A 23,942-nucleotide genomic window follows, 5' to 3' on the forward strand; every position below is an offset into this window, starting at 1 on the left:
GCAACCGATTGCTGACTGAGGGAAGAGAGCCTTCGGCCTCAGGAAGTCGGGTCGTTGTGCGTGAGAAGAGCGGGGAGGCTGAAGCGAGACAAGCATCTCTCTGAGGGGACATCCCTGAGAGAGGGTGGCGGGCTCCGGCGACCCTTGCGCTCCCCAAACTCGCTGCATGCTTACGGGGCAGGTCACTGTCCAGCCACAGCCCTGCTGAGATTTCAGTGCGCAATTTTGAGGGTCCCACCTTCGGCGGGCCTGCATGCGTGCAGGGTGGAAGCCATCCTAAGGCTCCCCTAGATCTGACACAAGGCCAAGAACCGGCTGTGGGCCACCTCCCTCCCATCGGTGTCTTTCGCTCCGCAGCAAGACCCACTGGAAGTGAGTCTTGCTTCCAATCGCCCTTGGAAGACGACGGTGTAGAGTTCCTGGAGCCTGTGAACTGTGAGTGGCGCCAACCGTTGACTTACGAAAATAAGTGCAGGGAATATCACTGCCTGCTTCCCAACCTTGGAAGCTCACAGCAGAAAGGTTGCTGAAGACAGACCTGGAAGACGTGCTAAGGCAGAAGTTACGAGATTTTGTAACACTTTAGGAAAAGGTGAGAGGAAAGGCTGGTTTCTGGGGTGTTTCTTTTTTTTCTTTCTTGTGCACAAAGTGCAGAGTGTAAGGTCCACTCCCTTCCCCCGCCCCCATCTGAATAGTGTTGACAAGAAGTACACTATTATCTATATAGGACTTGGATTCGCTCTCCATCCTCTCCACACACGGAGCACATTTGATTAAAATAGACATCTCTGGTTTGTTTTTGTTTTTTTTTTTAAAGAGTTCTTTTTTTCTTTATGTGTATTTACTTTCAGTAGCAGGTTTCAATGTGTGTCTTTTCTTTCAGAATGTGGAGTTCTTCCTATATTCGGCAAAAAAGCAAATATAAACTCAAAGCTCTTCGTTAAACTCTTTAGAGGCAATGTGGCTAAAGTTACAGAGGTTGCCCTGCTGTTGCTGGAACAACTTTTTACAGTTCAGCAACTCTTTGGTACCAGGTTGTCTTGTGACCAAACCTGCCAACAGTACTTTGCCCAGCTTTAGCAAACAGGACTCTGCGAAGAGATAATTAACAAGCCCCCTTTAAGGACATGGGAGTGCTTTCTGGAGATTGGCCTTCACCAATTACCTTTAACAGTCTTCAAATTTAAGAATGCTTTCTTGTTGAGACGAAGTCTCTCACAGTAGCCGAGGCTAGCTTGGAACGCGGTAGGACTGGTGGGATAGCAGCTGTGTGCCACCACACCCCGCTCCCTATCAAATTCCTATTACGTTTAGTGTTACCACCCTTACATTCTTTCAGAGATGAGAGGATTTCATCTCGGAGGTAAGGCTTCAGTTTGCATTACATTCTGAGCACTGACCTTATTTTATATATATTCAAAAGGGGTGTTTAAAATCCCTTGTATAGTCTTAAGGCCAAAAGCAGTGTAACCGGATGTATTAGTTTCCAGAAGTTCCAGGTGCAAAGATTCTTTGGAAGCCCTGTTTAGTCTTCGTGATCGTAAGTTCAGTATCAACACCTGAAGGACTTCATTTGTTTCTGAAAGCAAACACTCCAGTCAGCACAGTAAACATGAGAAGTGTTTGTCAAGCGTACAACCGCTGGCTGGGCACATGATTCACTTGGGAGAGTGCTTGCCTAGCATACATGAGGCCGTGAGTTTCATCCCCAGTACCAAAGAAGCCAAGTGTGGTGTTATATGCCTGTAATCTCAGCATCGGGAGGTAGGGGCAGGAGGATCAGAAAGTCAAGTCTATGTAATGTGTTTAAGTCTAAGTCCAGCCGGGGCTACATAAAACCTTGACTCAAAAAACCAAAACAAAAGAATACAACGCAGAGGGGTTGGGGATTTAGCTCAGTGGTAGAGCGCTTGCCTAGGAAGCGAAAGGCCCTGTTCGGGTCCCCAGTCTCAAAAAAAAAAAGAACACCCAAAAAAAAAAAAAAATACAACGCAGAATTACAGACATGTGTCACTAAGCCTGATGTTCACATGGTTGCTGTAGACGGAAACTCAAGTCCCCATGCTTGCACATTGGTCACCATCCATCCACAGTGAACCATCTTCCCAGCCCCCAGAGTTGAAGTCTCAGTGGAACTGAATATTAGTTTGGGACACATCTCTTAATGTCCGGACCTACATTTCTCTGTTGACAGACGAAAGGTTGGGTTGGACAGCAAGTGCTTCTCTGACCTGTGTTTGTCCACAGAGCTGTACCTTCAAGTTGGGAGGGGAATTTAAAAAGTAGTATGTGGCACAAGGGTTTCTATTTATCTATCGACATATCTACTTCTGTTTTGTTTGTTCTATTTGAGGCACAGTCTCTCTATATTGGTCTCCCCTGGCCAGCCTAGGCCTTGCTAGGTAGATCAAACCAGCCTGGAACTTGAAATGGTCTTCCAGTCTCTGCCTTCCAAGTGCTGGGTCTATAATGACATGGGCCATTATCCCCTGACAGAACATCAACTTTGTTTTCTTTTAAAGATTATTCTAATTTTTAAGTGTCTCTGTGTGGATATGGTGCGCATGTAACTGCAGATTTCTGAGGAGTCCAGAAAAGGCTGTCAGAGCCCCCCTGGAACTGGAGTTACAGGTGATATAAGCCACACAATGTGAAAGCTGGGGAGTGAATTCAGGCCTTCTGCACAAGCAGCAAGTGCTCTTAACTGCGGACCCACCCCTGCAGCTCCAGGTCATCTGCTTCTTCATCTCATTCACTGATTGATTGTTCAAATAAAACTCAAGAAGCATAGACTCGATATAGGAAAAGAGTGGTCTGTCTGGGAATAATCATTTAATAACTGACATTGTCATATGCCTGGTGCTTATTTCCTTCTAGACATCATGTCAAGTGGAGATGACCAGCAGTCACAGGCTTTTACCAAGCCCACTTTTACTGAGGCACAAGCCTCTGCACTGGTGGAATCCATATTTGGGTTCAAAGTGTCTAAGATCCAGCCCCTTCCCAGCTATGACGACCAAAACTTTCACGTTCACATTTCAAGAAGCCAAGAGACTACAGATGACCCAGTTGAATATGTCCTCAAAATAAGCAACACGAAGTCTAGTCAAACTCCAGACCTGATTGAAATGCAGAACCATATCATCATGTTTCTGAGAGCAGCTGGATTTCCAACAGCCTCTGTGTGCCAAACTAAAGGGGACAACACGATCTCTCTCATGTCCATTGGTAAGAGATTTCCTAGACATTCACATTACTGCATTGTGGCTAAAGGTAGAAGCGCAGTGTGAAAAACAAGTTCATAACTCCAAGTGGAGATAGAATTTGGAAATGGTTTGAGTTGAGATCTAATGTACATTTTTTGCTTATAAATATCCTAATGGCTAATAACTAAGGGACCTGTGAACATTAGGAGAACATGTTCTATTCTTATTTAACACAAAAAGATTATATGTGCTGCTAGGATTTGGACCCAGGCCCTTGCACATGCTAGGTAAACACACGGCAAAGTCAGTTCTCCAGCCTTAAGAATGTATTTTTATTTATTAGACCAGCTGCTGTGTTGAAGTAGAAATAGAAAGGACATGAATCTAGCAATCAAGCATCTAAAACACCAGTTTGTCGTTGCTACGTATGTGACCTCGGGGACAACACTTGACTCTAAGGCTGCAAGTTCTCATTGCTTTTTCAAGAGTGATTGACAGGATGCATCGTTCCCTCTGTCTAGACAGTGGATCTGAAATCAAAAGCTACCTGGTCAGAATGCTCACTTACCTCCCAGGAAGACCAATCGCTGAGGTTGCCACCAGCCACCAGCAGTTATATGAAATAGGAAGGCTGGCTGCCCGATTGGATAAAGCCCTGGAGGTAAGATCTGGGGGGTCCTGTTTGTTTGTTTTGAGATAGAGTCTCACTAGGGAGCCCTGGCTGGCCTGGAACTCACTATGCACACCAGACTAATGTCGAATTCACAGAGGTCCTCCTGCCTCTGCCTTGAAAGTGCTGGGATTAAAGACATGCATTACCATGCCTGGCAGCAATGAGAGTCTTAAGAACGGTGTGCTTCGTTATTCATTGTCTTTTAGACAGACTCTCACACTCACTGGGTAGCCAAAGACTGCTTTGAACTTTGGGCCCTCCTGCCTCTGTCTCCTGAGTGCTGAAGCCATGGGCAGTGCTCCCTCGTCTAGTGTGGCTGGTACTGGGGATGAGGCTTCGGACATGCTGGATAAGCTGCTGCCAACTGTGCTGCTTCCCCAGAGTCTTTGCTCATCTTCTCTCCTGGATGTCTAGCACTGTGCAGTGGACACTGGGAGATGGAAGTTTTAAAAAGTAACACCAAGCTGATCCTAAAGTTAGGAGTGCGTGGGTCAGAAAGAACAGGAGGAAGGATATTCCGTGGGGGGAGGGAGGAAAGAGCACGAAGTGCAATGAATGCCCTACTGGAACCTCCGGATAATTCATCATGGCTGCAGTATATAAGATCTGCAAACGAGGCAGACGGGAGAGAAAACTGGAAATAGATGGTGGAGTCAGATTATGAGATCCACATTCTAGGGCTGGAGAGATGGCTCTGAGGTTAAGAGATACACGTTCTTTGGCAGCAAGGAGTTGGTTTGTCCCTAACACACGGGAGGCTGTTACAGGAGTCTCATCAGTGTGTGCCAGCCTAGACCACATTGTAAGGCCACGCCTTCCCACCCCTCGAAAGTAAGGAGTTGGAACTGTGTCTTACAGGCCGCAGGGGTCCTTGAGGGAGGTTTTCTTAATATGCAAAACCCGCTAATTACAGAACTCGGGGGTCCGGAAAGGTGTGGAACATCTAGGAAGCTAATTCAGTAGTCAGATAGTCAATAATTAGTAAAAAACGGATTAAGGGCTTGAGTCAGGGAAGGGTTTCATCTCCCAGCACTGGGGAGGAGGGGCCAGAGGTTTAGAAGACTCTGCAGCTGTATTTGGCGGTTACTTAGTGCTAAGTTGGTAACCAGGGAAAGACTGAGCAAAGTGCGGTTCTGACCTAGGCTTGCTGTGGTAGTCTCATCCTGAAGCAGGAGGCAGTTCAGTAAGAATTAAGTAAGAGGTGGATGAGGTGAGGTTAATTCTTTCCATCTCAAACATGTTTGTAGTCCTCTAGACATCAGTGAAAAGAGAACAGAACGCTGCTTATGTGGCAGTCATTGTGCCTGAAATGTTTCTTATGGGAAGGTTTTAGGGTCTTGTTTGTTCGTTGTGCAGTCTGACAGTGTGTACCAGGCATGATGGTTTGTCTGTAGTCCCAGCACTTAGGAGGCTAAGGAAGGAGAACTCAAGCCCAGCTTTAGCTATGTTTTACCACTCTAACTCAAAAACAAAGAAACTGAGAGTCTTTGCCATTTAGTTGACATATTTAGGCCACTTTACTTTTTCCCCCGCTGGGGTATGCATGACCATGTCCAGCTCCTACATGTTTCTTGTGCTTGATAGTCATGGAACTTCCTTTGAGTACATGTAGTTAGGCTGATTGGAAGCCATGTGACTCTTTTGGATTTTGCTTTTAACCTCTTATTGGTGGGGTGGGGCCGGGGCTAGGTTTACTTTAAGAATTATGTAATGCAAAAACCCTTCTGAGTTCTCTGCCCCATATCCTATAAGCTGATGTTTCCCAGGGTGGTCAGTAGCCACAGACACTGTTCCCAGCCTTGCATATGTGCACAATTGAGTCCCTTTCAGCCTTTCAGATGGTCCTTTCCTCAGACTTAACACGTGGAGCGTATACCAATGCATCAAATTCTCAAGGAGGACTTGGTGTTCTCTCTGAAGCTCTGATCTTTGGGAGTCAGTCCTACAAACTCTAGCCGCCTTGGTCTTCCTGGACTCTCGGCTCTATCTCTTCAGCTCATTGAGCTCACTGGGTTGTTGCCTCTGTCTTCCCTCTGCACTGAATCCTCTGTCAAGGTAGTGAGTGGGGGACAAACTCATTTTACTTGTCTGTCTTCATTACTTAATGCTAGTGACTTAAATTGTCTTCAGTATTTAAACTTTTAGAACTGGGCAAACCAAGTCAGTTACTCCTCTTGGCCAAAATGTCAAGGCCATGTGACCATCTAAACAGTATTAATTTGCCCTGCTATCCCAAAACTAGTAATAACCTATCTTTTTCTGGTTGAAAAAAAACTCTTTAGTGATTCATGATTTAAGAAAAACTAATAGGGGGGTTGGGGACTTAGCTCAGTGGGAGAGCGCTTCCCTAGCAACCGCAAGGCCCGGGGTTCGGCCCCAAGCACAAAAAAAAAAAAAAGAAAAAAAAAAAAAAAAAAAAAAAAAAAAAAAAAAAAAGAAAAAGAGCCAAAAAAGGTCTAATCCCAGGACTGGAGAGATGGCTCAAACAGCTACAATGTTCATATAAATAAAATAAATAAATCTTTAAAAAAAAATAATGAGGGGCTGGAGAGATGGCTCAGAGGTTAAGAGCAATGACTGCTCTTCTGAAGGTCCTGAGTTCAAATCCCAGCAACCACATGGTGGCTTACAACCATCTGTAATGAGATCTGATTCCCTCTTCTGGTGTGTCTGAAAACAGCTACAGTGTACTCACATACATAAAATAAATAAATCTTTAAAAAAAAATAAAATTAAGGGGTTGGGATTTAGCTCAGTGGTAGGCGCTTGCCTAGCAAGCGCAAGGCCCCTGTTCGGTCCCCAGCTCAAAAAAAAAAAATAAAATAAAAAAAAATAAAATTAAATTTTAAAAAAAGAAAAAGAAAAACTAATAAAAATACAAAGAAAAATCAGAAGTAATAAGTAATCCCATCCTCTGGAAATGATGTTCAATAAATGTTTATAAACTTTTTCTACTGCACTCTGTTCACTTATTCAAAAAATTGTATTGCTTATAGCTGTGGGTGGTGAACATGTAAGGCATTTCAGTCAGAACATTTTCAAATTCTTTTGTGGATAATCATTAAAATGTCATTTATGGCTCTGCAAAGATGTTTTTGGCACAAGCACAAAGATGTGAATTTGGATTCCAATATTCACACAAAAGAATGGCAGAGTAGTTCTGGAGGGGCAGAGGCAGGAGGATCCCTGGGGCTCTCTGCCCAGCCAGTCTAGCCCAATTGGCAAGCTCCAGGGCCAAGGAGAGAACTCATCTCAAAAAATAAAATGGAGAGTCTGGCAAAATGGCTAAGCGGTGAAGGCTCTTGCCACCAAGCCTGAGACCCACGCGGTGGAAGCAAAAAATCGACTCCCACAAGTTCTCCTCTGACCACCATACTCATGCCATGGCACACATACATACATGCACATAAATTGTTTGTGTGTGTATGTATGTGCACAACATATCCATGCACATGTTGCTCATATACAAATATAAATAAATAAAATAAAAGGTACAATAAAATGAAGAGTAACTGAGGAAGATGTCCAGTGTTACCTCTGGCCTCCAGGAATACACTCGCACACACGCACTATCCACTTAGAATATCAATATACTTTTAATTTGAGTAGTTATTTTATTTCTATTTGTTCATGACAGAGCCCTTTCTGGAAGAGATTTGTTTATGTGTATGAGTGTATGCTGCATGTGTGTATGAGTGTATGCCGCCAGGTGCCCAAGGCGGCCAGAAGAGGCTGCTAGATCTGGAGCGAGAGGTCGGGATGGTTGGGAACGGATGTGGATGCTGGGATCTTCCACAAGAGCATCAAGTGCTCTTAACCACTGAGCCATCTTTCCAGCCCCCGTGACAGGGTCTTGCTCTATAGCGCTGACTGACCTGGAACTCTCTGTGTAGACTGGGTTGTCCTTAAAGTTATGGCAGTCCCCCTGCCTCTGAGTGCTGAGACTATGTGTAAAGGCCATCACACCTGGTATAAATATATTTTTAGGAGATTTTTCATATGTTAATTTTATTCAGAAAAACCTTTGTAGTGATTACAGTTCTCTGTATTATATCTAGATTGTCTCTATAATATTCTCAAAATATCTTCCAAATATGCTTTTTATATAAGTGCCTTTTACACCTTTCTCCTTTACCGTTAAAAATGTACTGCGATATATTTAAGGTATGCAACATGTTATAAGATGCATATGCAGTAAAACAGCTGCTGCAGTGGAGCACACTTACCAAAAACGCTGACAGAGGGCTCTCCGAGGTCCTGCTGTTCATGCTGCTAAATCATTCACCTTGTTAGCTTTAAGTATTTACTACTTTGCCACTCTCATTACTCTTCAGAGACTGTGAATAATTTGCCTTTTACTAAATATTTCTGCAGTGTAACCTTTGCCCTACACACCCTTCTATCTTTTAACCTGACTATGGTGACTAATTACAATGTTACATAATAGTACAGTTATTTTCACAGGGTCATATTTTCCTTTCCCTTAGGTACATGCCCCTAGAAGGCTGAACTTAAGGGTCACATAGCAGTTCTGGTTATAACTTATTTGTAATAACTTTCCGTGCTGTCTTCTACCATGGCTGAACATTCTTGTCAAGGGTGACACGGGTCCTCTTTCTCCATGCCCTCCCAACACTAGTATTCCTCACACATCTGACAGTATCTGTCCTCACAGGTAGGAAGTGATATCACATAGTGCTTCCAGTTTGTATTTCCCTGGTGGGTTATGGTGACCATGGTTCTGTGTGACCATTTTTATGTTATCTTTGGAAGTCTCAGTTTCAGTCTTTTGTTCATTTTGAAATTGAGCTATATTGGTTTTCTTGCTATTGGGCCTACTAGTTCTTTATAAATCCTGCATACCAGCACTTTCTCCACATCTTCTCAAAGTATCAATTGTTGAGTTTATGTATGAATGTGTCTATGTATGTACATGTTGTGTGTATGTGTATGTCAAGGCCAGAGGCTGACACTAAAGATTGCTCTCCATCTTTTGTTTTGTTCTTATTTAAATCTCTTTCTCTTTCTTTCTTTCTTTCTTTCTTTCTTTCTTTCTTTCTTTCTTTCTTTCTTTCTTTCTTTCTTCTTTAGTGTGTATGTGTGTGTGTGTGTGTGTGTGTGTGCATGCACGCTCATGCCACAGTGCATGTGTGGAAATCTGAGGTAAGGACAACAGACAGGCATCAGTTCTCTCCTTCTACTATATTGGTTCTGGGCCTTACACTCAGTCATCAGGCTTGCAGAAGTCTTTCCTGGTCAGCCATCTCACCAGCCCTCCACGGTATCCCTTCAGACAGCCTACTGTCTCCATTGGCTGGCCAGCAAGCCCCAGGGCATCCTCCTATGTCCAGGCCTGTGCCTGCTAACACCTCACTGAGCCATGTCCACAGGCCCAGTGTTGGTATTTTCTGTGCAGACGCTTTTAGTTTGGCAATCTCATCTGTTTATTTTTGCATTGGGTATGATAGGCAAGAAATCACTGACAATACATTTGCCAAGAGGTTTTATGATTTCCAATCATGGCATTTGGGTCTTTTGTCTCTTTGGGGGTTGGTTTTTGTATCTGGTGTAAGAAGAATGTCCAATACCATTATTTTTCATGTTGAAATCCAGTTTTCCCAGAACTATATTAAAGAACTTTATCCTCTCCCTGGTGTCTTTATGGTACCCTTATTGACCACTACTTTGACTGTGCTTTTAAGGATTCTTTATGGCTTCTCTACACTGTTCCACTAATTCTTTTGTCTGCTTTTATACTAGTGAAACGTTATGTTTTTGCTTTTGTTTGTTCTCTTGGTTGCAGTGTCTATGATACTGTGAAAATGATGTTTCAGTCCTTATTCTAGAGGCTGTGAGCAAACTGCTCAAGATATAGTTGACCCCTCAAAGTTCCAGCAGCTTCCCTGGCCTAGGGTTCCAGAGTAGACAGAAGTCCTGACATCATAGGGACCAGAGCTAAGACATTCTTAAGTGACAGGACCAAATACTACTACTTGAGTGACGGATGGGCTGGAGTTTTGAGCTCAGGTGTTTCAAGTATCTGGAAAAAAGAAAACAGGCAACTCTGTGAATACATCCGTCTGTGGTCTGAGCTCTGTACTAGAGGAAGCAAAGTGCTTAGGAATGGCAGCTCTGGTGAGAGAGAATGAGGCCAGTGACTGGGAGATAGGCTGACAGGAATTAACAAAGAGCACTGGTTAAACTCCCAGCAATTCCGATCCTTGGCAAGGAGCCAAAAGGAAATAAAGGCCAGAAAAATCAGGATGATAAGGTACAAAATTCATAGTTTTGAATGTTCAAACACACTCTTGGACTGAGGACGTAACTCAGGTAGAGTGCTTGCCTCACGTGCGGAAGGCCCCGGGTTCAATCCCCAGCACCACAGAACAAGCAAGGCCAAAGCAGAGCATTGACAGAGCACCGGCTCGGAAGGCGGCTGTGTGTCCTCTTGGTCCGTGACTGACTCACATCTGCACGCTCCTGCTAGAGGAACTAAGATCTGAGATGTAAGTAGAAGAGGGAGTTGGAGCTCTGCGTGACGCGGTCCAGTGTTCTTTCCACTGCTGCATGGGAGTGCAGCCCCAGCACTGTCGGTGCTAACTCTAGACCTTGCCTGCGTAGACTGTAACTGGAAACCCAACAAGGGTGTTACGTTTAGGCCTTTGTTTTGAGACAAGGTCATACTCTGGCTGTCTTTGAACTTATTATGTAGATCAGGCTGTCCTCAAACACACAAAAATCCTCCTGCCTCTGCCTCCCAAGTGCTGGGATTAAGCATACACTCACACACCTGGGTTTGTTATAATTACTTTAAAAAAGCCTGGAGAGATGGCTCAATGTTTACTAAGTTCTTAAGCCCCACGGGGGATATTCTGTTCTTCTAGGGGACCCAAGTTCAGTTTCCAGTGCCTATATGGGTGGTTCACAACTGCCTGTGGCCTCTGTGGGCACCTGCCTCCACATAAGACGTGTGCATACACAAACACACACACACACTCACACACATTCACAAACATACACACACATACACAAACACACACATGTATACATACTCACACACTCACACACATACACACATACTTGCACATACACACACACCCTCACACACACATACATACACACACACTCATATACTCATACACACATACTCACACACACACATACACACACACTCACACACACACCCTCACACACATACATACACACACACTCATACACTCATACACACATATACACTCTCACACTCACACTCACACACATTCACTCACACACAGTCACATACACACACACTCGCACACACTCACACACTCTCACACACATATACACATATACACACTCACACACTCATACACACACACTCACACTCTGTCACACACACTCACACTCTCTCTCACACATTCACACACACACACATACACATTCACATACACATGTATACAGACAATTAAAATTAATAAAAGTAGAGGCTGGAAAGAGTTCAGTAAATGAAGTGATACTTCACACTTCATGCAGAAGCATGAAGACTTGAGTTGTCTCCCCAGAACTCACATACAAATGCTAGGCACAGCGGCAGGCTTAGAACCCTGGGGCTGCGGAGGGAGAGGCAGGAGGAGTTCTGGAGCTTTGGCTTAGCCTAATTGGCTCAGTCCAGACCAATGACAGACTTTGTCTTAAAAACAAAGTGGATGGCTCCTGAGGAATGACATGTGACATTGACCTGTGGCCTCTACTTACAAGTGCATACACACATGCATATCCATAAACACATGCACTCACATAAATATGCACCTTATACCCTCCCACTCCTATACACGTCAAATGAAAATAAAAGTCACATGTATGTATGTATGTATGTATGTATGTATGTATGTATGAGATTAAAAAAAAAACTGAGTAGCATTGAACAGCACGAGATAAGAAAGTTCCCTGTACCGTGATCTCTTCTCTGAATCGCAGTCCATGGCTCCTGGCGGCTCAGTGCTTACTCTCTACTCTGGTGATCTGCAGTGGCATTTAACACAGCAGAAGGAGAGGAGACGAAAATAGTGTCCTGTGAGGAAGAGCTGAAGAAACTAGAGAGGTTTCCCCTGCGGGAGAAGCTCTACAAGCGCTGAGGGCACAGGTGTGCTGTGTTCAGAGCAGCGTCCAGGCCTGGGGGGTTCCCGGAGAAGAAATACATCGCATGTTCCAGATGCCCCTAGAGGTCACAGTTGGACCCGCGGCATAGACACCAGTGCAGAGGCAGACTTTACCTCCGTGACAGGAAGAGCCATCTCGGGATGAATACCTCCTGTGCATACCTTCCCACAGAGGGCTGTGAGGTGCTGGAGAGGGGGCTGAAAATGTACAAGGCGTGGTTAGAAGTCTGTGAGGCTTTTTTTTCTGAGTAGAAATAGGAGTCTATATCACTGTGGAAAAGGGCATCCTGGGAGAGAGGAATGGCTCCTGGGAAGGTCTTGAGGCTCCCTGGACTCCAGAGAGGCCAGAGTGGTGGGACCAAGTGATGAAAGATGCAGTGAAAAGAGACAAGGGGCCAGCCTCAGACCAGATCCACTGGTAAAAATATAGAATATTTTATCCTCTCTCTGTCTCTCTCTGTCTCTGTCTCTGTCTCTGTCTCTGTCTCTCTCTCTCTCTCTCTCTCTCTCATCTGTCTGTCTCTCTCTGTCTTTGTGTGTGTGTGTGTGTGTGTGTGTGTGTGTGTGTGTGTCTGATGCAAGTATGGAAGTGTAAGGTCAAATGATAAATCTCTCCCTACTTTGTGGGTCCAGACCAAAACTCAAGTCATTGGGTTCTTTTTTTTTGAACCGAACCCAAGGCCTTTGCTTCCCTAGGCAAGCGCTCTACCACTGAGCTAAATCCCCAACCTCTTGAATCTCTTAATAAGCAGCTGACCCACTTAGCCATCTTGCTGACCCTGGTTTTTGTTTTTGAGACAGACTCCCTCACTGTAGCCTAGGCTGGCCTGGAACTCTCTTCCATCTACCAGGACTGGTCTTGAACCCACAGTGATCCTTTTGTCTCAGCCTCCCCAGTGTTGGGATTACAGGTATGAGCCACCATGCTCTTGAGAGTAGCCTCCAATTTCTTTAGTAAACACTCGTTAACAGTCCCTGTCTATGAGCCTGACAGTAACATATGCTTCTAACTCTAGCACATTTGGAAGATAAGGGCGGGAGGGTTAGGAGTTCAAAGTCATCCTTACGTATACAGGGGAATTCAAGGCAAGAGCAGGCTATGCAGGCCCCTGTCTCAAAAAACTTAAAACGAGAAAGAAAAATTGTCTTCACACCAATGAAGACCAAATGGAATGAGACTGTGCTCCCAAAACTATAATGTCTTACTCTAATAAAAAGGGATTTACTACTTTATGGATTTTATAGAAAGATAAATATTGGTCTTCCAAGGGCTGGATATTCAGATGTGTCCCATGGTGCCCAGGTTGTTTTATGGGTTGCCATAAGTAAGTCAGTTACCATAAGAGAGTGCCATCTGTCTCCTATAGGCACCTTCTGAGGGGAGAATGTGTCAAAAGACAGGGGCTATAGAGATATGAGGTCCCTCCAACAGTCAGGAGTCTATTTCTTAAATATATATATGAAATATATACTATCTTTTTAGGTAGGCCCAGACTCACTATGTAGCCAAGAATGACTTTGAACTTCTGATCTACCCATATCCACCTCTCAAATGCTGGGATTATAGGCGTATGCTGCCGTGCCTAGTTTTACAACAGGGATCAAGTGCAGGGCATCGTGCATGCTAAGCAAGCATCATACTGCCTAAGCTACATTCTGTCATGGTTTTTTACTTTTCATTTAGGAATTCCACCATCCAAAGTTAAATCTTCTTCATCGGGAGAACTTCATCTGGAATCTGAAAAACGTCCCTCTTCTAGAGAACTACATGGGTGCCCTGAGCCAAAGTCGGAACCGAGAGATTGTTGAACAGGTCATCCAGCTGTTCAAGGAAGAAGTGATGACCAAATTAAGTCATTTCCGAGAATGTGAGTATTTTCCCTGTCAAAGTATGTATTTTTCTCAACCTTTAAATTGGCGAATTTCACAGTGTCGAGAAAACATGGGGGCACGGCTTAGATTTCTGACATTATAAGATGTTCCTGTCTGTTCATGTCACTTTTACAAGAATCCTGTCTTTACTATTCATAAGTTAGCTGTTTTCGAAGTTAATTTTTGTCCTGGTTAGGTCTGTGCAGTCCAGGCTGGTCTTGAATTGACAGAAACCCTCTTGCACCAATCTTACGTTCAACTTGACCAAATAATGCCAGCTCCCAAAAGAGGTTGTATGTATAGTTCATGCTACTATTCCCAGGGTGTAGACGCTCTCCCTGCACTGCCATCCTGACTTTGTGATGCTTACATTTTTCTTTTCTTATTTAACTTTTTAATGATTCTTTGTGTATTTCTCATCACGCACCCCAATCCCACTCATCTCCCCATCCCTTCATACCTGCCCTCTGCCCTTGCAACCTTCCCCATCCAAAAGAAAAAAAATCTCATTGTGAAAACTTTAGTGTGTCACAGTGTGTCCCACAGTATATTGTTTGTGCACACTTCTTTGATTGCAAATGTTCATTGCAGTGAGTCATTGGTCTGTTTCCTTCTGCTACACTATAAGTACTGGATTCTCACTGTGACTCCTCGAGGATATCCTGTTGTTGCCCTGTGTGATGGAGAACCTGCTGTTTTGGAACTATAGGATCAGCCCCTTCACATGCTCCAGTACTTCATCAATGGGGTAGATGTTGAGGTGGACCGACTCAGAGTCCTGGATCTGGCCTGGGTGGTAGCTGTGCTGGTTAGCCTGTCCGCTCTCCCACACCCACACCACCAGGGCCAGCTCTCCAGCACTTCCCTAGCTAGCTCACCCGATGCCACAGCTGGCAAGGGACAAAGCTAGTTCTCCTATTCTCACACCTTTAGGGCTGGCTCATAACGCACCCCTACAACCAGGGCCAGCTCTACTATGCTGTCCAGGTAAGGTGCAGGACCTGCTATCCTGAGTGCTGCAGCTGGTGAGGGGCAGGGCTGGCTCTCCCACTCTCAAAGAACCACGTGCCCCACTCTCATAACCTCAGGGCCAAGTTGCTTGCATTTACCAAAACCAGGGCTAGCTCTACTGCTTGCTCCAAGAGGTGCAGAGCATGGTGGTGATGGCTGCTCTCCAGGGTACTATTGATGGTGAGGGGCAAGTCAGCTCTCCCATGATGCCCAGGTGAGGGGTAGGGCCCTCTCTGCACAGCCCCCAGACACCAACATGGCCCTAGGCAGCAGGGATGCCAGTCCGGTCTTCGGTACTAGAACAGCACTGCTGCAGGGTCGTGAACCCAGACATGACCCTTGGAGGAGGCACAGGACAGGACCTCACCATTGTCTTACGTGGATGCTTACATGTTTCCAATCTTATTTTATATAATAGTTTCTCGTAATTTTAAAATACATTTCTTTATTTACATACACATATATATTTATATCAGAGGCTAGAGGCAAGTGCATAATAATTTTGGGATGCATGTGCTATAGCACACATGTGGAGGTCAAAGACAACTTGAAGGGGTTTGCTCTTCTACTCTGTGGCTCCATGGATTGAACTCAGCTTGTCGGGCATGGCACCGAGCAACTTTACCCATCGGGCCATCTCACTGGCCCTGTGTATGTTTTTGACAGTGCTGTAGATCGATTACGGGAGTTTGCACATTCTAGGCAAGTAGTCTACCACTCAACTATCTCAAACCCGGGCTACTATGTATTTTTTAAACAGTCTGTTTGATTTTTCTAAAATATATATATTTTATTTTATGCTCCATTTTTTGGTTTGTTGCTGATATCTCAAAATGTACTTTATTGTATCCAGGAGGGGGTCTCTGCAGGTGTCAGGCAGGGAAACAAACCACAAAGAGTAAAGAATGAAAGCCCAGTTCAGATTGAGTTTGTCAACCTGGATCAAACCTTCTAGAGAGCCTGATGCCAGGCGGTTTATTGTTGGCATATTAGACGGCGCAGTATAGTTTTTTGGGGAAAGAGTTTTCTGGTGTAATACTATCCCCAGTGCTCAAGGAAGCATAATTACACCAAAGCTCAGAGTTCATGCCGTTTCTTCCAAGAAGATGAGCTCTGGAGATAGGCTCCCTGTGCTAGCTAAGGGGCTAAGGAAGGGTCCTGCCTGGTCTTGGTCACGTACATAGCATAGAGGGAGAGCATCTGGGCTGTTAGCCACTTCTGATCCTGGTTGGGGGAGTTTGGGGAAGCCTGGGTCATTTTATTACTAGCTATCCAGTCAGGTTGTAATACCTTGCTGTGGCCTGGCCCAACAGATAACGCAGATCGCTAGGCAATCAGTCACTTCCAGTTCCCAGCTTTCTGAATGAAAAATTCAGGTTTTACATTTTTCTCATTGGAAAGACAATTCTGCACACTGATTCTGGTTTCTCTGAATATCTGTGGGCACATAGACCTTCGTGCTGTGCTCCCAAGACAGCCATACTTTTATTTAAAATTTTTTATTTGTGTGTGTGCGTGTGCATGTGCATGTGCGCCACATGCAGGTACCCATGGCGGCTATAAAATGGTATCAGACATCCTAGGCTGGAATACCCACCCCTCGTGGGTGCTGCAAACCAAACTCAGGTCCTGTGGAAGAGCAGGAAGTGCTTTTAACTCACTGATCTATCTCAAGCTCTCGACACTAAACATATCATTTAAATAATTTATCCCAAGATACTTATATGTGTACAATAATGTCATCTGAAAAGTTCTGTAAAGGAGAATTTTCCCCCCTCAGGTTCACTCTTTCTGTGTAGACCAGGCTGGTCTCGAACCCACACTCCTCATGCTTTAGCCTACCAAACTCTGGGGTTACAAGTGTGTAAACCAGCCCTTTTATTTGTTTTACCTCACTAAGTATCCTGGCATTTCTACCCCAGAAAACTCCTTTGGTGTTGAACTATTTTATTTATTGCATATGTGCACCCATGTGTACACGTGTTTTCAGACATGCCTGTGCTGAGGTATGTTGAGTGGATGCCACCGGACAACTCTCGAGCAGTTAGTCTGCCCTTCCACTTGTGAGTTCTGAACTCAGGCTGTCAGGCTCGTGCTGCAAGTGCTTTAACCCACTGAGTCTTCTTGCCAACCGCCAGTGTTTAGCTACTGACTGTGATAGCCAGGCATGGTGGCACACGCCTTTATCCCAGAGGCCGGCTTGGTCTACATAATGAGCTCCAGGACAGCCAGGGCTACCAGAGAGGCCATGTCTCAAAAGCAAAACAAAAAGTAAAACAAACAAACAAACAAACAAACAAAAAACCCAACCGGACCGAAACCTGTTAGCCGAGGTATTGCTTTGGTCGGTTGTTATTGTTGGTAACATCTTTTATAAGGGAAGCCTCCCTGTATTCCTGTATTCACTAAGACATCTTTTAAAAATGCATGCTGCTTCCCCTTAAATGCATAGATAGTCAAATTATATTGGCTGTATCTTAACTGAAACCTAATGTGGTCATTATACTGTTTTCTTCTCTTTTGTTATGTATCACCTTTCTCAGTATACTAATGTTGTATGATGGCTTCCATTTACATCCCTAAGTACCATCTCCTTACAGTTTCCCCTTTATGATATCCTTGTACGGGCTTAGGCTCGTGAGATCATTCAGGAAGTTCTTGTATTTTCTCAGTGATGGTGAGAGAAGAGTGGGGCTGGCAAGATGGCTCTTAGGAGCATTTGCCGCCCTGCCAGCGAACCTGAGTTCAGTTCTTAGCACCCATGTTCGGTGGCTCACAGCTCCCTGGACTCGAGCCCCAGGAGATCGATGGTTCTCTTCTGGCTTCTGCGTTCATTTACATGTATGTGGCATACACATGCTCAGATAGAAATTCACAAAGTAAATTTATATTTTAGAAATAGGACAATACTTTCTTTTTATACTGTGTTTTTCTTTAGGGAAGGTATTAAAATTAGCAACCCCAGCATGGTGGCACCCAGTTGTAATCCCAGCACAGAAGGATCAGGAGTTTGGGCTTATCTTCAGCTACATAGTGAGTGCAAAACCAGATCAGATACACGAGTCTCTGTCTCAAACAAAAAGCCCCAGATTATTAAAATTAGCACTTTAATTTCTTTAATATATATAGAACTATATAGATTTTTGCCATATTTAATAAGTTGTATTTTATAGAAATTATCTAATTCATCTAAAATTTTGTACTTATAACCAAGTTTTTAACACACCTGTTAAAAATTGTGCTTTTCATTTATTATTACTTACTTTTTGAGATTTTTTTTTCTTTTTTTCGGAGCTGGGGACCGAACCCAGGGCCTTGCGCTTCCTAGGCAAGCGCTCTAACACTGAGCTAAATCCCCAACCCCTTGAGATTTTATTTAATTTTACTTTGTATATATGAGTTTTATTTACATGTATGTCTGTGTATCACATACATGCAGTTCCCAAAGAGACCAGAAGAGGGCAGTGGATCCTCTGGAACTGGAATTACAGTGAGTTGTGAGCCTCCTTGTGGGTGCTGGGACTGAAGCCTGCGGGCACTGGAAGAGCAGCCAGTGCCCTCGACCCTGAGGCATCTCTCCAGCCCCCTTTTACTCGTTTTTTCATACTGATCATGTCTTTAGTGATATGTGCTCTCCATCTCTCCAGCCCCAAACCCTAATGAATTGAAATGATCACCTGTGCTTAGTGTCTATGAGTTTGAACAATACATTCAGTATAAATGCATATATATGAACTCATACATATTTCATAATACTCAAATATTTACTTTTAATATTAATTAAGTAGTTAATTAATGTTTGCTACATTTTTGTAAAAAAAAAATCTATGTGTGATTAAAGTGAAAATATATCTGTAACTGGGGTATGTGTCCATTAAGTCAAGTTTGTCAACCATGTTGTTAAAATTTTCCATATCTTTTACTGGTCACCTTTGTCTGTTCGTTCTAATAACCATTGAGTAAAACATACTTTAATCTCCTACTGTCATATGGATTTTCTGTTCTTTCCTTGTATTTCTTCTAATTTTGGTATATATATTTTGAATTATTTCTATGTTAGAATGTATAATTTTAAAGGTATGACTTACCATAATGTTCATTGGACTCAGTCACTGTGATACATTTTAACTAAGCATAACCCAGACAAACCTAATTATATACCAGCTAAGCTGAGCATGGTTCCTCTAATCCCTGCACATGGGAAACTGTGGCTGAAAGAAAGATTGTCATGAGATACAGGGCAGTTTGGGCTACAGAGTCAGATCTTGTCTCAAGAAAAAGTTCAGAGTTAGAAAGACAAATTCTATATTGCCTCGTTATTAAAAGGTGACTCTCAGAGGTTTGTTGCTTGGGAACAATGAATAAATAGTGTGCTAATTCTAGACAGCAGCTTAATCAGTGTTCTTCAAACTGCCCACAATAAAGACAAGTCTGGGGTTTTCTCTTCTCCCAACATATTACAATCTGATACATGGTTCTACTGTGCGTGCCTGGGTCATAGCTTGTACCGTATGCAGCTAACTGTGCTAGATATAACTCCACTCTACTCTGACCAACAAGGCAAGGCCATGGAGCGTGCTCTTGAATGTCAAGGCTACAACACTTGCTAAACACTCTCGGTTTCTGGTTTGTCTATTTTTGGCTTTTGAGACAAGGTCTCTCTCTGTCTCTCTGTCTCTCTGTCTCTCTGCCCACCCCCACACTCCTCTGCCCATGCATGGCAGACCTTGAACTCTTTACGTAGATCAGGCTGGTCTTGAAGACGGTCACAGAGATCCGTCTACCTCTGCCTCCTGACTCTGGGATTAAAGGTGTGCATCATCACACCAGGCTTATCAGAACTTTTTAACCTCTGGAGATAATTAAAGGTGCTTAAGGCCCAAGTAAGTCTTTCCTTCCTATAGTGATAAGAATGTAATTCTGTTCCATTAAATATTCCTGGCTTTTGAGCAGTTCTCCATTTGGGTGTTTGCAAGTCTTCACCTTAACCTCTATACTGGTGAGAAGCAAGATCAGAGGAGCCAAAACTCTGTCTGTCTTTCCCAGGGAAAACGGCTTTATTTTAAGAAAATAGAGTTTGTTCTTTTATCTCTGCTTTTCATCAAATTATTTAGATGGCTGTGCTTTAAAAAGAAAGGTAGAATGAGTTACCGTTTTAAATAACTTTTTACATGACTCTTCTGATTTCAGGTATTAATCATGGTGACCTTAATGACCATAACATTTTAGTAGACCTCAGCAAGTCAGCCTCTGGAGATGCCGTGTATCAAGTCTCTGGGATTTTAGACTTCGGTGACATGAGCTATGGCTACTATGTGTTTGAAGTGGCCATCACCATCATGTACATGATGATCGAAAGCACAAACCCTATACAAGTAGGAGGTCACGTCCTCGCGGGGTTTGAAAGTGTGATCCCCCTGACCGCTGTAGAGAGGGATGCCTTGTTCTTACTAGTATGTGCTCGTTTTAGTCAGTCTCTTGTCATGGCCACATACTCCTGCCAGCTGTACCCAGAGAACAAGGAGTACCTCATGATCACAGCAAAAACCGGATGGAAGCATTTACAGCAGATGTTTGACATGGGCAAGAAAGCCGTAGAAGAAATCTGGTTTGAAACTGCCAAGTCCTATGAAGCTGGGATCTCCATGTGACAGATGTGGTAAAAAATTAAAGCGCTCAAAACTCCCTGATGGGTGCACACCCACTCATCACTACCCACTCTCAATGCTCCGGACTCCCGAGTGAAAGTCAGACATTGACAGCCTTATTTTTAATATGCCCTAAGCAGGTCAATGGCTGGGCCACTCCCTAATGCCACTTGGCTAACACACACTCCCCTCCAATATTCCTGAGTTAGTACTTACTAAAATCTGTGTTTTGTCTTTGCTACCCTGGACCTTGCTGGGCAGCCCTCCTGGGCCGCTTCCCCCGTGTACCTACTTGTCAGCAATCGCTCCCTTCTGCATCTTTCCGCGTGGCCTGTCTCCCAGGCCCTCGTTATGGTGGCAGAATCTCTTCCTCTCTGTCCCTTTCCAGGAATCCTAAAAGTCCCCGCTCTGTCTCTCTGCCCTGGTAATTTTATTGGCCACTGGTAATTTTATTGACCAGTCAAAGACCAACTGGGGGACAGGATTCCTTTAGTCCTACCTGTGGGACACTATATACAGGTTTGGTTTTTTTTTTTTTGTAACATAATTAGAATAATTACAAGCCACTACATGTGACCGTAGAAAAGTTTGCATTAACTAAAACTCAGTTGGGCCTAGATCAGATTTATGAAGGATTTTTGTGCAAAGTTAAAACTGAAATGGTAAAACAGCCACTCAATGAATTGGCGAGGGAAGATCTAGCTTTTCCAGCACTCTTAGGACTGTCCTTTACACGTAAGAAAGTACTGCATGATGAACCCTCAACCTCAGCACTACAGAAAGCAAAGAAACCCACACACGTGTCACCCACGGGAGCATGTCTGTGTGCAGGTCCTGCTTGCCTCTTACAAAGGAACATACATGATGATCCATGATTTGTCACCAGTCTCTGAAGACCTATTCCAGTCCTTCAACCAATGACTTTTAAACTTTGAAAAGAATACATATGTATAGCTATATTAATTTGTTTTTGTTTTTGTTTTTTGGAGGCAGAGTTTCTTGGCTGCCTTGAACTCCCAAATCTACAGAGATCCTGTTGCCTCTGTCTCTCAAATGCTGGGATTAAAGGTGTCCACCACCTCACACATATTCACATATTTTAAATAATCCACGTTTTAAATACCCAGTCTACATCACTAACTCTATGAATTCTTCCTTAATCTCACCTCTCTAGAAGTGAGGGGTTTTTTGTCTATTTTTTTTCCCTGGCATTTCACTGTCTTACCTGAATATCATCCTACAGTCATCTATCTCGTAAGCCGCCATGGCTCAGACCATGAGAAACTTACGTACCTAGCTTACACACCACTAACGCTGTGGACTCCGTCTTAATCTCAGCTCTCTAGAAGTGAGGCACTCTTTTTTGTGGCATCTCACTGTCTTACCTGCTTACGGTGGTACAGTTACCCTGTAAATTGCCACAGCACAGCCGTGTGTCTCTTCTTGCCCCTGTGATAGTGCCTTTCCCACCGAAAAGACTTTAGATACATTTACAAAATAAACGCATGCAAGAGGAAAGACACGATAAAGCCCTCGGGGAAAACACGAGTGGGAGTCATGAGAAGAACGTGTTTGACAGAGTAGCTGCAACCGGAACTCCAGACACAGTGTGTGGAAGCAGATATAGACATACAGGCAGGGCCATTATCCAGGACACCAGCCAGGCTCCTCAGCAGCGAGGGCTCCGTAAGCTATTCAGGCTGGTCTTAAACTCCTTGGCTCCCACAGTCCTCTGTTCAGCCTTCCAGTGCAGGGACCATGGTCAGCGACCATTCTGCCTGGCTCTAGGTGCTCTTCATCCTCTGTAACTAATGACTGCTTTTTTTACAGGAATCTGTAAAAACACAGTGCATTTAAGTTTTATCTCAGTATTTTCTTTACTGGATTCTTTTCATGTCTCTCTGGTCTAAGTGACTACTTATTCTTGTAGGGTGGGATTTTTTTTCTTTTCTGTTTTAAGACTGGATTCCACTGTGTTGTCCATACTGGAATCAAGCTGTCATGTGATTATCCTGGGCTCACTTGATAATCCTGCCCCATGCAACCCAGTAGATGGGATTGTAGGCATGTGCGGTCCACTCACTGTGTTCTTTTCTTTAACCACATGCTTTCCATGGATGACTCAGGTCTAGACCCCTAGTCATTTAAACACCTTGTCAGTAGTTATCAGTCTATGTGAGTAGGCCCTGATATTATAACTCTTGTCTGTTTGGCTACTTACCCACCTGTCTAAACTTCCCAAACTAGGTATGTCTCTGAATTTACTTACGTAGTTTATTTTTTACTTCTCTGTCTCTCCATTTTCTTTCTTTCTTTTTTTTTTTTTAAAGCAAGATAGTGTTTGTACTTATCCCATAAAGTCTATTGTGAGGGTTTTGTAAGAGGCTATGGCAGCCTCTTAGCATAGACTCTGGCACATGGTAGAGGCGTAATGAGTAATTACTAAATAATGGATTATATTCCAGGTTAGCAAGCTCAAAATATTGGTGTGACATGCTACTTGCCCTTCTCACATTCAGCCAGCGAGCCCTGCTGCTGTCACAAATAAGGATTTTAGGTTAACAAATCTGGAGCGGTTTTGTCTTTCCTGCTTCATTAGTTTTTCAGTAGGATAGGCTATAACCCAATGATTATTGAACATTATCTTACATGCACTACCTCATTTAATCCACAACAGAATCACAAAGATATTCTAATGATTAATCTCCATTTTTAAATGAAGAAATGGAGCTTTTAAAAGCTGATTTAATTGATTTAGAAGGGAATCCAGGCTTAGATCTTGAGTTAGGTCTTTGGGCTGTTACCCCTGTTCCTAATCACTACAAAATCCCATACTTCTTCTGACTCTCCTTTCCTGTACACACACACACACACACACACACACACACACAGAACACACACACACATACAGAACACACACACACACACACACACACACACACACACATACACACACGCACACACGCACACATACACACACACACACACACACACACACACACACACACACTCACACACACACACACACACACACACACACACACACACACACACACACACACACAAACCCACACACACACACACACAGAACACACACACACCACACACACACACACACACGCGCGCGCGCGCGCGCAACAAATGAAACCATTCACATGTGAATCACTTAGGATATTCATCTTAAGGTTTTTATTTAACATGGCCAATCAGGAAACTCGGGACCAGAGAAATGGGCTGAAACTTGTGCCTCCAAATCAGAGTTCATCCTGTTATACAATGGAATCCCGTAGGTTTCTCTTGATTGTTCTTACTATCAGGGATTCTCCATTAAATTCCTAATGCAAATATTGTTAATTTCTGTTTGATATTAAATATATACTGCATTGTACGACTA

General features: G+C 43.7%; 1 protein-coding gene across 1 annotated transcript; it reads left to right on the top strand.

Moving 5' to 3' along the window:
• Positions 1 to 21,718, top strand: Hykk (hydroxylysine kinase). The gene is made up of 5 exons (XM_032910201.1): positions 1 to 592; positions 2,878 to 3,228; positions 3,728 to 3,867; positions 13,702 to 13,885; positions 20,091 to 21,718. Exons 2-5 carry the CDS (start codon positions 2,883 to 2,885, stop codon positions 20,549 to 20,551), a joined length of 1,131 nt encoding a protein of 376 aa, XP_032766092.1. The 5' UTR covers positions 1 to 592; positions 2,878 to 2,882; the 3' UTR covers positions 20,552 to 21,718.
• The last annotated feature ends 2,224 nt before the right edge of the window (positions 21,719 to 23,942 follow it).

Source organism: Rattus rattus, chromosome 8, assembly GCF_011064425.1.
Source record: "Rattus rattus isolate New Zealand chromosome 8, Rrattus_CSIRO_v1, whole genome shotgun sequence".
Classification (NCBI taxonomy): domain Eukaryota; kingdom Metazoa; phylum Chordata; class Mammalia; order Rodentia; family Muridae; genus Rattus; species Rattus rattus.